General features: G+C 45.9%; 1 protein-coding gene and 1 pseudogene across 3 annotated transcripts in view; one reads left to right on the top strand and one right to left on the bottom strand.

The window, feature by feature from the left end:
- Positions 1-436: 436 nt before the first annotated feature.
- ACSS2 (acyl-CoA synthetase short chain family member 2) overlaps positions 437-13,238 on the bottom strand; it is a 42,856-nt gene continuing 30,054 nt past the window's right edge. The window contains exons 5-18 of one of the 3 annotated variants that reach the window (XM_039864145.1): positions 13,053-13,125; positions 12,690-12,765; positions 12,414-12,528; positions 7,744-7,881; positions 6,642-6,812; positions 6,215-6,348; positions 5,888-6,020; positions 5,749-5,805; positions 5,472-5,552; positions 4,196-4,304; positions 2,572-2,640; positions 2,011-2,235; positions 1,435-1,509; positions 437-1,289 (exon numbers count right to left, since the gene is read on the bottom strand). In XM_039864145.1, the coding sequence (XP_039720079.1) occupies positions 1,162-1,289; positions 1,435-1,509; positions 2,011-2,235; positions 2,572-2,640; positions 4,196-4,304; positions 5,472-5,552; positions 5,749-5,805; positions 5,888-6,020; positions 6,215-6,348; positions 6,642-6,812; positions 7,744-7,881; positions 12,414-12,528; positions 12,690-12,765; positions 13,053-13,125 (1,584 nt within the window). In that variant the 3' untranslated portion in view covers positions 437-1,161. The remainder of the gene's footprint in view (positions 1,290-1,434; positions 1,510-2,010; positions 2,236-2,571; positions 2,641-4,195; positions 4,305-5,471; positions 5,553-5,748; positions 5,806-5,887; positions 6,021-6,214; positions 6,349-6,641; positions 6,813-7,743; positions 7,882-12,413; positions 12,529-12,689; positions 12,766-13,052; positions 13,126-13,238) is intronic. The other 2 variants (XM_039864146.1, XM_039864147.1) reach the window with 2 other exon arrangements.
- LOC120603589 (chromobox protein homolog 3-like) lies at positions 7,880-13,185 on the top strand (annotated as a pseudogene).

Genomic DNA, 13,238 nt, shown 5'->3' with positions numbered 1-13,238 from the left:
GGGAGGAGCTATAATCTGGGTCTGCCCAGTTAAGGTGGATTGGAGGAAGGGAAGTGACTCGGCTCGAATCAGAGTTCCCCTAGCTCTACACCCTATGAATAGGGCACTTGTGATTGGACTCTGAAGTTCCAATGCTTAGTCAATCACTAATGTTCCCCAGAGATCATAGGCAGGAGAAAGGGTCCCTGGCAGGAGCTTAGGAGGAGGGCAGCTGTGTTGGGACATCACAATTGTGAACTGGCTTCAGTTGCTTTCCTGCTTAGCTCGGGAGCTTGTCAAAGGGCCTATGAGTGAAGCCCTGCCCAAACCAAAAGTTTTAGAAGGAGGATATCGGGGTATTACTGATGAAAACCACTCTCCTTCCCACCCCCACACACAATCAGAGCAGCTAGCAAGTATACAGCCTGTAAGATACCTAAGAAAACAAGTCACCGCCTTCTTGAGGTCACAGACTTTATTTTTACAACCATAGGACTTGAGCACAACCAGGGCGAGAAAAGACAGTTTCATTTGAGAGTGTCTCTCATGGACAGGACTGTTCAGAAGAGGGTGGGAAGAGAGGACAAGGAAGACAAGTTCTTCTGGCTTAGGAACAAAACACATTTACTCCTGCAAAGAAGCAAATAATCTGAAAACCGCCTGAAAACTGAGTCTGCCTGTACAGCCCCTGGAGCAAATGGGCAGACAAGCACTGCCATCTGGCACAAAAGACCCAGAAGAGAAGCAGCAGAGTGTTTATAAAAATAATAATTGTTCAGGACTCACAAGCAGGCATTTCTAAGGGCAAGTGCTTACCCAAGATAAGGACTGGTGCTTCCTGAGAGAATTGACCTAGGATTACAGAGCTGCCTCTCTGCTTCAGTCTAGGCCCTTACTTGCTCTCTGAACACTTAACTTGATTTGGAGACATGTCTCTGTTCAGGGCTCCAAGGGCTCTTTGCAGGCAGAGCAACCTGAGGATAACCTGGGCCTTGTCTCATCTGCCTGGCAGTCACGAAGTTGCTTCCACCCAGGGGCAAAGCTGATCCTCGGTCCCAGATAGCTAGGTGAAGGAGAGTGTGGATCCGCCTTGGCCCTCAGCACTCCTGGATGGGGGCAGGGAAGATGGGCAAAACCTTAGATAGCCAAGTAAGGAGATTCCTGGGTAAAAGGCAGTCTTGTTCACTGGGTGGTCAGGCAGCGGTGGCTGAAGAGCTGGCTGATGACAGATGGGTCAGCCACAGTAGATGTGTCCCCCAGGTCATGGTCATTCTGAGCAATCTTGCGAAGCACTCGCCTCATGATTTTCCCTGGGAGATGATAGACTTCGGGTTACCTGGTGACAAGCACTGACCCACTCCAGCCCTGCCAAAGGCTTCCATCCACACACTCCACTACCACTGGGCCTCGGCCAATCTCAATCCCCAATCTAATTCCTTGAGCCTCTGAACATACCTGAGCGGGTTTTAGGTAAACCAGGTGCATTCTGGATGTAATCCGGTGTGGCAATGGGGCCGATCTTTTCTCTAACTGTAACCAACAAATCATTAAGCATTTCTTCAGTACCCTAAGCCAGGCTCTCCAAAACCAAGGTAGAGATGGCTTTGTTTTCTACCTATTTCCTCTTCAAGGCCCTGCTCACAGAGTTAATCTCAGGCTCACTGCCCATCTGTCCTTCCCTCATTTTAACAGTTGTCTCTTTACTATCTCATTTATCTTACTCCATCTTCATGGAACTCAGGCTCTAGAATCAGTCTGCTAGAGTTGAAATCCCACTTTACTAGCAGTGTGGCCTCTGACCCTCAGTTTCTTCATCTTTAGAATGAGAGTAACAATAAGATCTATTTCACGGGCTGATTATATACATTTAAAGCACTTAACCCAATGGTAGCACAGAGAAAGAATTCTATAAATGTCAGCCATTATTATCCTAGTGGAGACTGAGTGGGAAGAGGGCAATCAGTCCCTAAGGTCCCCTGGGATGTGTTTGTGGTTTTGGGGAACAGCTCACTTTAGCCCCTTTTCTACAACCTGCTGTGTAACAGGGCCCTGCAGTCCCTGTCCAGAAAGGCTCCTCACTCTGCTTCTTGAGCTCCTCGGTGAGAGTGGGGCTGAAAGTGTAGCCTTCACACAGGGTGACGAAGCAGTAGAGGCATTCGCCCTTCACAGGATGAGGGTGGCTGACCACAGCTGCTTCTGCAACAGCCTGATGTTCCACTAGTGCTGACTCCACCTCTGCCGTGCTCAGCAGGTGTCCTTGTCAAGGGAAAGGAGGTGCCATGAGAGAGATCCCTGCCTTTACCCCAGCCCCTGCTCCATCTGTGCTTAGAGGGCAGTCCTGGTCTGGTCAAATGGGAAAGGCCCTTCATTCATTCCTCACATGACATGCTTTAGTTGCCCCACCATCCTGGTTCCCCTCCTTTAGGCACCTTCCAGTGTTTATCAGTCTTACTCCAAAACCTGGGCAGAGAAATTGAATGCCTTATTCCAAACTTGATCTGGCCAAAGGACGTCCTGGCTTTCTTGAAAGGCTTTACCTGGGAGTTGCTGGGAAAGCAGGGCTAATAAGGGAAAATGGTCCCTGGCCCTCACCAGATACATTCAGCATGTCATCAATCCTGCCAGTGATCCAGTAATAGCCATCCTGGTCCCGCCGACAGCCTAGCAAGAGAAGAAATGCACAATGTAATAAATACCACACAGTAGGATGCATTCACATTACCAAACTGCCACACCCACTGCAATAGCTTCCTAATAAGTCTTCCTGCTTTTACCCTTGCCCACTGTGGTGGCCAGGCTCCAAAATGGCCACACTGATCTCTGCCTCCTCGTATTCATATCCCTGTGTAGTCCTCTTTTTCACTGTAGTAGCATTAGCCTTATGTGATCAATATAATTTGACAAGTGATGGGATGTCATTTCTGAGATTAGATTATATTAGACATTGTGGCTTTTGTCTTGGTTGCATTTTCTCAGATCAGCTGCCATGTTATGAATTGCCCTATGGAGAGGCTCAAGTGGTGAGGAACTGAGGGTTCCTGCCAACAGCCACATAAATGAGCTCAAAAGTGGGTCCCCCAGACTCAGCCAAACCTTCATATGACTGCAGCCCTGACCAACAGCTTGATTGCAACCCACGAGAGACTGAATGAGAAGTACCAATTAAGCCACTGTGTTTCTGATCCTCTAAAATGTATGAGATAATATAATATTTGCTGTTTTAAGTTTCCAAGTTTGGGAGTAATTTGCTCCATAATGATAGATAATTAACACATCCACCTAAAGTCTGTTCTCCATAAATGAGGCAAAGTTTCTAAGCAGTAAATCAGTTCTCATCACTTCTCTGCTCAAAGCCCCTAAAAGTCTCCCACTGTACGTTGGATAAAATCTAAACTCACTGTGGCTCACAAGGCCCTGTCTTGTCTACCTCTCCAACTTCATATAACATTCTTCCCTTTGCTCACTTCACTCTGGCCACACAGACTTCAGTCTGTTCCTCAGATGTTTCAAGCATTTCTCTGCATAGAACATTTCACACTTACTCCAAATTTTCCCATGCCTGGCTCCTCACCCTTCAGGTCTGTGGTCAAATGTCGCTTCAGAGAAGTTGTCTCTTAATATCCCACAAGCTTATTTACTTTTTTGCTGAGTTTATTTTCTGTCTCTCCTTACTAGAAGGTAAGCCCCATGAGAGCAGAGACCTAGCCTACCTTATTCATGGTAATAGTCTCTATGTTTAGATCAGTGCCTAGATGTAGTAGGTGCTCAATAAATATTTGTGGATGACTGGAATGGTAATGGGCACATGGGCAAACACAGCCTCCAGACGTGGAGACACACATGACATTGTAATACACATTGCCATATGTCCCATCTCAACACAGGAGCAATGGAAATAAGAACCTCTTTCCTTTTTCAGCAAATCTCAGATGGCACCATGCTAAGACCCTTCCTGCAACATTCATTCCTGCTCTTAAAGTCTCTAGCTTTGCCTGGATATTAGACACTGACACAAAAGATGTTTTCTTTTCCTCTCTCTCTCTCCCCCACCCGCTCCCTCCCTCTCCCTGCTGTTCCATCTCTCTCTCCCTCTACCCGCTCCCTCCTGCCTCCTTCCATCCTTTTTCCTCTTCTTCTCTCTCTCCTTCTCCACCCCTAGACAACTCTTCCTGTCCTGAAAATGTCTTGGGTGTGGGAAGGGGATAGCCAAGCTCACCATCTCCTGTCACGTAGTATCCAGGGAACTTCTTAAAGTAGGTGGTCTCAAAGCGTTCATGATTCCCATAGACCGTGCGCATGATCCCTGGCCAGGGCTGCTTGAACACCTGGGGAGTGAGGAAGGCACACTGGTCACATCTGCTGTGCTGTCTCACTGGAAGACAATCACAACTTTGCCAAACCTGAGGAGAAATACCCTGAATGCCATTCCTGAGAAGTAGGACAAAGTACAGGCTTTGGAAATAGACAGTCCAGGCTTGGAATCCTAACTGTGCCATTTACTAGCTGTGTGACCTCAGGTAAGTAACTTTACCTCTCAGCTTCTGGATCCTCATCTGTAAATCAGAAAAAATAATGTCTACCTCTCAAAGTTATTGTGAGGATTAAATTGGTAGTATGTAGAAGTTGCCTAGCACAATGTTCTCTTAGTGATAAGCATTTAGTAAATTTGAGTCTCCTTTTGGGTAAACCCTCAGGAAAGTAGGTCCAGTTTGATGCAAATGAAAACAGTCATATAAAAATGTGGGACCCACATAGGAGTAATTATTGCCCCAATCAATAACATCCTGTGGCAGCAGATTGGTAGGATGATGGAATTCTAGGCTAAGAATCAGAAGGCCTGGATTCAAGTCCTGCCCTTGTTACTAACTTGCTCTAAGTAAAAGTGAAGCAGAGTGGAGGGTGGGGCTGATGATCTCCCTGTAAGTACTAATACAACAATCAAGGCAACAGTTAACATTTATCAAGCACTATTAGGTTCTATACTAAACCCGGCATAGGGATTATCTAATTTAATCAATTCAGCAACCACAGAAGAGTACTATTATAACCCTACTTTACAAATGAGGAAATTGAGGTTTAGAGGAGTGAGGTAACTTATCTGAGGTCACAGAAGAGACAGAGCCAGAATTTGAACCCAGGCAGATTGACTCTGAAGCCTAAATGATTTTCCACTGTTATGAAGCCTCCTTTCATACTAGAATGTTTATCAAAGGAAGAGTTGGGACTAAGTCTTCCAGACCCTAAAATGCATCATCAGGAATCTTTGAGCAGAGCCCTTAAGGGCCTTGTAAGCCAAAAGGCAGAGACACAGACAAAGCATCCAAAAGGGTTCACCCCAAGATCTCTGCAGAGGATAAACCCTCAACCATGGAAGTTTAGTCACAAGCGGCTACCAGGAGAGATCAGGTTCTAAATTCTGAAGCCAAGTATAGTACTCCTTGGTGGACCCTTTCTCCCACCTCCTCAAACACTCCCAAGGGCCAGGGCCTTACCAGGTAACCTTCAGCTTCACCTTCCAACTCTTCCCCAGACTCATTCAGGATTGCAGGAGCTACACCAAAGAATGGGAAGGTCTAGAAACAAACGGGAGACAGGACCCAAGGAGAAGAATGAGACAACTCTGACTCAACTCTTTGCTTCTCCAAAGGAGATGCAGAGCCTCAAATTCTGCACACATCTTCAGTCCAGTCCCCCACCCTCTATCTAGGCCAAATGCCCCAAGATTCTACTCCTGCCTAGCCCAAGACCAGCCAAGAGAGCCTTACTCACAGCAGAACCAGGCTTCATAGGTATGGCACCAGGGAGGGGGGTTAGCATATGGCCACCCTGTGGAAGTCAAAAGACCAGGGATGTAAATCAGTCTTCCCACATTATCCCTGAGCCCCAACCTTCTCAAGCCCTTACTCACTGTCTCTGTCTGCCAGAAGGTGTCCACGATGGGGCAGCGCTGGGCACCTACTACTCGGTGATACCACAGCCAGGCCTCAGGGTTGATGGGTTCACCCACTGTGCCTAGCACCTGTAAGGATGCCCGGCTATGCCTTGGGCAGGGGAGTAGAGAAGAGAGGGAGGCTCTGAGTACCACTGAGACCAGGATATGCCCAGGCTCTTCTCCTGCCCCCTCCCCTATTCCAGGCCAGGGAGTTGGAACAGGGGAATGGAAAAGACTGTGCATAAAGGCCAGCACTCAGCTCTGAGGGATACCCATGGGGCAGCAGCTGGGGTGAAGTCTCACTTGGTGACAGGCTCATCTCCAAACTTCATGAGCAGACGGATAGCTGTGGGTGCTGTGTAGAACTTAGTCACCTTGTACTTGTCCACAATGCTCCACAGGCGGCTCACATCCGGGTATGTGGGGATCCCCTCAAACTGACCGCAGTGAAGGCTAGTCATTCCCAGTTCTTCCCAATAGTCCCTCCATTCCCCTACCATACCCTCAGGCTCAGTATTTTGCCCTTTCTGACAAACCCATGCCTTCAGTCCCTTACCAGACAAGCCAAGAGAACATCCCACTTAGGATGTACAACCCCCTCAGAACCAAGAAAGGACTGTGTAAGTCACACTGCCTCTAGACCGAGTGGCCTTGGGAGGCAGTCACATAGAATCATCTTGTCCATCCCCTAAGTAGGCCAGGTAGCCATGGGTCCCAGCTCCTCTCTCACCAAAACACTGGTGGCACCATTGGCCAGTGGCCCATAGGTGACATAGGAATGGCCAGTGATCCAGCCAATGTCTGCTGTGCACCAAAACACGTCCTCTGCGTGGAAGTCAAACACGTACTTGAAGGTTGTGGCCACGTAGAGCATGTAGCCTCCAACTGTGTGTACTACACCCTGGAGAAAAAGAGGGCCTCTGGTTGGGGCCTTGGGCACACCCCCACTGATCACTAAATGTAGGCTGGGCAGAGCTAGAGGAAGATCCTCAGGGATTCTGGCCCTGCCAGCACCCTTTCATGGCATCCACCTCTCTTCCGTCCCCTTTTTTCCATGTTCCCATCACATACCCCACACACATATATTCAGTCCATCATTCACACCCACACGCTAAGATGGTATTTCTGAGCCACCCACATCATACTCACACACATAAACACTTCTAGTACACTCACATCTAATAGCATCTCTGTTGTATATCTGTACACACACAATTACGTGTTGACTGAACGGAAAATTAAAAAGATAATCTTTGCTAACTCCATCAAAATCCCATCCCTAAGAAAGACGGACTAAAATTGTGTATCTAAAGGCCAATTGAAGGATACTCTAAAGCATGTGGAGAGAAGAATTTAAGGATGGGGTAAGTGGAAGGTAGAGTGTCATATCTTTCAAGTCAGTAGAAGAGTCAGAGTTTTCTTAAGTATTCCTGGCTCCCACCCTGTGCCCTGGGAAGGACAAGATATTGAAGTTTAGCATGTTGAAGGAACTGAATTCTAAGAACTGTAGCCTAGGAGCCCAAGAAGGATCCCTGTGCCCACCTTGGCCTTGAGTTGATAGGGCAGCTCTCCTTCAACCAAACCATGTGGGCAGGGGCAAGAAAAATCAGTGTAAGCCACATGGACTGATCCTTTTCTCCTTTTCTTGGAAATGTGAAAGCCCCCACCTGAATTATCTTACCTTGGGGCTCACAATTTAGTGTCTTACTTCAGTTTGGAAAAGGTAATATGACATTTCTGAAACTCAGGGTTGTAAATTTCATGTCATCATATGCTTCCTCAGAATCTCATTTGGCACCCCTACACAGTACACACACACACACACAACTTGCCTTGGGTTTGCCTGTGGAGCCACTGGTATACAGGATGAAGAGCGGGTCCTCAGCATCACACCACTCAGGCTCACACTCATCCCCTGCCCCCTGCATGAGTTCATGCCACCACAAGTCAATCCCTTCGTTCCAGGAGATCTGCAGGGGAAGGAAGACAGGAATGGGCAGGGAAGAACTGTGAACAGCTTGAGATGGGGCCAGGAGATACCCCTACCTGGCACTTGAAGGGGCTGAGGTGAGACTGGCAGGTAGGGGTGCTGGCGGGGAGGGAGGGCCTTGTAAGGGTAGAATGGGACAGAGAGAACAGGAGCAGAACAGCACACTTTTTGGGTACTCCCAGCAACCTGCTCCGGAGTTTCCCCTCACCTGGCCCCAGGCAGAAGAGGGACTCTTGGTCCCTTCTCATCCTTTAATTTCTTAGTTTAAATATCACCTTGGAATGGCTTTCTCTGAACAGTATCTGGTAGATTCTCACCCCCATCGTCACCCCTGCTATTATTCTTGATCACAGCACCATATTTCTTTCCCACATAGCACATATTTCCAGTTATTTTATTTAGTTGTTTGCTTGATTACTGTCTCCCCAACTAAATAGTGACCTCTACAAATGCAGAGGTCTTCTCTTTTTTTCCTATATCCCCAACACCTGGCACTCAAAAGACACTCAGTAAATTTTTGTTGAATGAATGAATATGCACACACAGGCCTGCATACACACATATGTACTTATGGGACTAGTGGCTCATCAGCAGGATTGCGAACACCACACAATTCAGAAATGCAAAATTAGTCAGAGCCTGCAGGTGAGACAGGCATCTGGCCGTTAGTAATGAAAGAAGTCAACAGATCTTGGTCCAAGCACCTTTTCCTGAATGTCCAGACCTCATCCACATCTGGAGGTTCCTATCCTAGCTTTGCCCCTGCCTTTACACCATTGGTACCGATGAGTTTCCCATAAAGGCATTTACCTGAGGTTCCATTCATCAGGAAACCTTGTTTTAAGTTGATGGAGAAGGATCAAGGTGAACTTTTTTCTCAGCGGAGAGGTTCCCTGTATATTGGAGTGCCTTCAATAACTATTTCTGGATCTGTCACCCCAAAATTTTTCTAAACTATCCTTAAAACTGTTTTACTTTCCTGATGAAATAACCTCTTTGAACAACTAGTTTTCTGAGTCTGCTCTTCACTAAGTAAAGTTGGACTCCCTGAATTTGTCCAAAAATTACACTGGATTTCAATCAAAGTTCTGCCACTTCCCAGCTACATATGACCTTGGGCAAGTCACTTTACCTCTTCACTCCTTTTTAAAATGATAGTCATTCTTGCCCTAATGGTCTCACAGGATTTGGGGAACATCAAAAGAGAAAGATATAACCTAGTTATACTGAACTCCTCTGAGAGATGAATTTAAGGATATGATAATGGGAACTGTTTGGGGTTTTCTTTAGCTGCCACACAGTCCTTTCATATTCATTAGCCTCTTGTATGTTCAATGGCTCTGGCTAGAAGGTAGACATGAGAATATAAGAGAAACAGCTGCTCCTATTGTATGGCTATATGGTAATCTACTGTATGCCTATTTGGTTAAAAAAAAACCAACGTGCCCCTCCCCCTTGCATATGGCTCGAGCTGAAGGAGGGCAGGGGCCTGAGAAGCTGAAGATGCATGACCAGAGCAGCTAGGAGGCAATGAATAATATTTCTTCAAGTCTGCAATAAAAAATGGCCTCCAATAAAACTACATTGCAAAAGATGGAAGAGAAACAAAATGGAAAGTGTTAAAAAGCTGAAGAGGCAGAGCCTGAAGAATTTGTGTTGGAAAATGTATTGGACCAATGCATAGTAAATGGAAAGGTGGAGTATTTCCTCAAGTGGAAGGGATTCACAGATGCTGACAATACTTAAGAACCTGAAAAAGTTTTAGTTTGTCCAATGTTAATTGAAACATTTCTTAATTCTCAAAAAGCTAGCAAAGAAAAAGTACCAAAAGAAAATCTGACAGTGAGTCTGCTGATAGCAAATCAAAGGAGAAAAGATGCCGCTGATAAACTAAGAGGCCTTACCAGAAGTCTTGATCCTGAACAAATAATTGGCGCCACAAATAGCAGTAGAGAATTAATGTTTCCCATGAAATGGAAAGATTCAGATGAGACAGATATGGTGCTGGCAAAAGACGTAAATATGAAGTGTCCTCAAATTGTAATTGCTTTTTATGAAGAGAGACTAACTCAGCATTCTTGTCCAGAAGACAAAGCCCAATAATTGTTTGCGTTGCTTTATACATACAAAACCTGGGTCTTGGTTTTTTGATTAGGGTAAAAAAATAACTACATTCCAATGAAAATCAAGTTTGATGTGTTTGTTCTAAAGTAGTATTGGGGGAGTTGGGGTTTTTTTGTTTTGTTTTGGGTTGTTTTTGCATCTATAGCACTGTTTACTTTGAATGAAAGCTTTCTGTAGTTGCTTCCTTTATCAGGAAAGAACATTTGATACCACATTTTCCCTTCTGCGTTAGAGAACAGCTTTCTAAATGTTGGGGAAAATCTCCATTGTAATCATTCAGTCAGAATTTGTGTTTAACTCATATATATACCTAAGATTCATTCTGGGTTTTTTGTTTATTTGAGGGTTTTAGGTGTATATACATAGAGTACCTATGTAAATGATTTTCTTCTTTTTTTAACATTTACCAAAACAAAGAAAAGCAGCACTTTAAAACCATGAATGAACCCATGTTTCTGGGAAGCCATCATTTTCAGCAACCTAAGAAATATATTACTTGAAGTTAAATTGAAATTTTTCCTGAAGCTTTAACCTTTGAAATTAAATAATTTGCAATTAATTGGCAATTTAAATATAATGTAAGTAATTAAAAGTGGACTGCTTAAAAGGAACCACGTCAGACTCCATATCCATATCTACAATCATATAAATGCAAGTCTGTTTGCGAAATCCCTTAAAGGAAATTCTGTCACTACCAACAACCTCCCCACCCAAATGAGAAAACTAGGTCAATCCTAGTGTGTTTTAATTAGGCAAACAAGACTTATTTAAAGGGTTCCTTCTAGTGCACCATTCCTTTACAAGAAGTTGAGATCCTTGTGCTATGTTGACTTGAAAAGGTCAGGATTCCTGGAATGTGTAAGACTTCTCTCATGGAACAAAGGTTAGAGATGGTTAGAGACTTGGTAGTTTAGGACCTGCTAAAAATTGGTCTCTGGACCCCAAACCCAGTCTCTCCTCTATACTAATCTGCTTTGAGTCCCTACTTAAGGATCTCCCTTCTTAGAACTACCTACAATGTAACTTTTGTTCAATTTAGCATTTAATTATAGCAGAGAGTTTACGTGTAGTTTGTAAATCCCAATGTAGTATATAAGTGTATTTAGGAATCTTCTCTACTGTCCTATATAAAACTTAGGTTTCCATTTGTAGTACATACCTAACTCCCCAACTTGTTGGTGAATTCCCAAGGTCAAGGTCTGTATCTCCTCTACACGTTCCTCCTCCTGTCTCTCCTGGCTCTGCCCTGGCTAAGAGCACAGTAAAACCTTTCTGATAGGTTACTTGGTCCTCTCTCCCACAAAGGTCTTGAGCAACAGGAGAGAAATGGAATGTCTCTTGCTACCTCCCTGAAATCCATGCTCTATGCCAGCTCAGAGACAGCAACAGGCATTTGGTTTCGCAACCCTTAGAGTAACTTAGATGGCAAAGGATCCGGGGCAGAGAAAAGGGGGTTAGGTTTGGCAGCCACCTCAATGGGGCAAACAGGCAAAGAGCAAATGGACACACAGACAAGCACGCAGGAAAGCAGTGCCCAAGGCAGTACAGAGGTGGATACCTGGGGCCAGATGCGCTTGGGTTTCTCTTTCAGCTTACCCTGTTAAGAGCCCACGGAAAGGGTGGTGAGCAGGGTCCAAGTATAGGGAGTGGGAGGGAAGGGTCAGTGTGCCCCAAACCTATGGCTGCCTCCTTTCCCTCAGGTTCCCCTCTCACTGATCCTCCCAGCCTCCATTTTCCTGATCCTGTTTCCAGCCCCTATACACTCAAAAGCCCTAATGCTGACTGGAGTCTCCAAGCTCCCTAGACTAGACTACAGCCTCTTTAGCCCTAAGACCACTCAGGGCCCCTCAAGTCACAGACTCTCAGGAACCTATCCTTCTGGACCCTGGAGCTTTCATCCTTCATGCCCTTCAGATCTAGAGGCCACCACTGAGCTTTTCTACCATTTCCTCCAGAAGCACTGGATCCAAAGCTAACAAAGGCCATATCTTGAGAACCAGATCCTGATCCTTCCAGGGTGGGACCACCCAATCCAAGCCACAGCCCAGTTATCTATCAGATAACTACATTTAGTCATCCAAGTCAGCCCATTTCTTACCCAAGCCCAAACTCTGAGGGTCCCTTGTGCCCATCAGGATACCCCAACCAGCATGGGAGACTCCCTCACAATATCTCGTTCTAAGTTCTTAAGGTAGAAAGGGCTCCCTACCTACATTCAAGGTCAAATCCCCCAGCTCCCAGACAGCCCTGCCAGAGGAGGCATTCCTAGGATTGCTCCCAGATCCTCTGCATTATAATGAGGAAGGAAAGAAGGACATCAGGAACTTCCTGGGCAAAAAAAGGGAACCAATTTGAGCCCAGAGGAGGTTAAAGCAGTACCAGACTCACCTGCACATCTGGGCATGGCCTCTTAACTGGGGGGGACTGGCTGGAACAGTCACCTGTGCCCAGCTCTGACCGCCTCAGGTGCTTGACCACAATGCAGCATCTCACTGAGAAACCCCTGGAGGAAAGAAAAGCCTGAAGTGGTGGGCTCATTGGCTCAAAAGAGAATTTGGCAGCACCCACCCATGTCCATCTAGTGTAAGAGGGACAGAGGGAACCTGGCACTGGGGAAATGCCCAGTTGACCCAGAGTCGCAGCCAACCAGCCAAACACACTTACTTCTCCCGACACTTCTCCAGGGCCTCATCAGCCAGCACCTTCAGGTTCACAAGCTTTTCCCCCCTGTAGAAGGCATCTTTGGAGAGCAACAGACATTCCAGGCCTTAGGAAGTTACCACACTCCTCACCCCCTATCCCTAGTGAGCACAATGTTCAGAGAATCCTTCCTGAGTGGGCCTCTTTACTCTGGCTCTTCTAGTTGGTTTGAGCTGATAGAGGGTTGGCTGAGGTAGAATCAGGAGGTAAAGGGAAGGCAATCCCTACTCTCTATGCTGAGCAGTCCCAAACTCCAACTAGCCGATTATTTATAGACAAAGATTTAGGGTGAAGGAGTACTAGAAAAGGAGTGAGAGAATTAGTTACCTGTAGTGATGAGAAGGCTGCAGCTGGAATCCAGGATCCGTTCACATAGAGATTCTGCAGAGAAGCCTGCAAACTAGGGAAGGGAAGGAAGACTGAGGAAGAGGAGGATCCAGGGATTAAGTGCACAAGGAAAGGAGTTACTCATAAAACTTTCAGGGTCTCTAAGTCAAGATCCTAGAATAAACT

The sequence above is a fragment of the Pteropus medius genome, unplaced genomic scaffold, assembly GCF_902729225.1.
Source record: "Pteropus medius unplaced genomic scaffold, Ma_sr-lr_union100, whole genome shotgun sequence".
Taxonomy (NCBI): domain Eukaryota; kingdom Metazoa; phylum Chordata; class Mammalia; order Chiroptera; family Pteropodidae; genus Pteropus; species Pteropus medius.
This window is presented reverse-complemented; position numbering and strand designations above follow the sequence as displayed.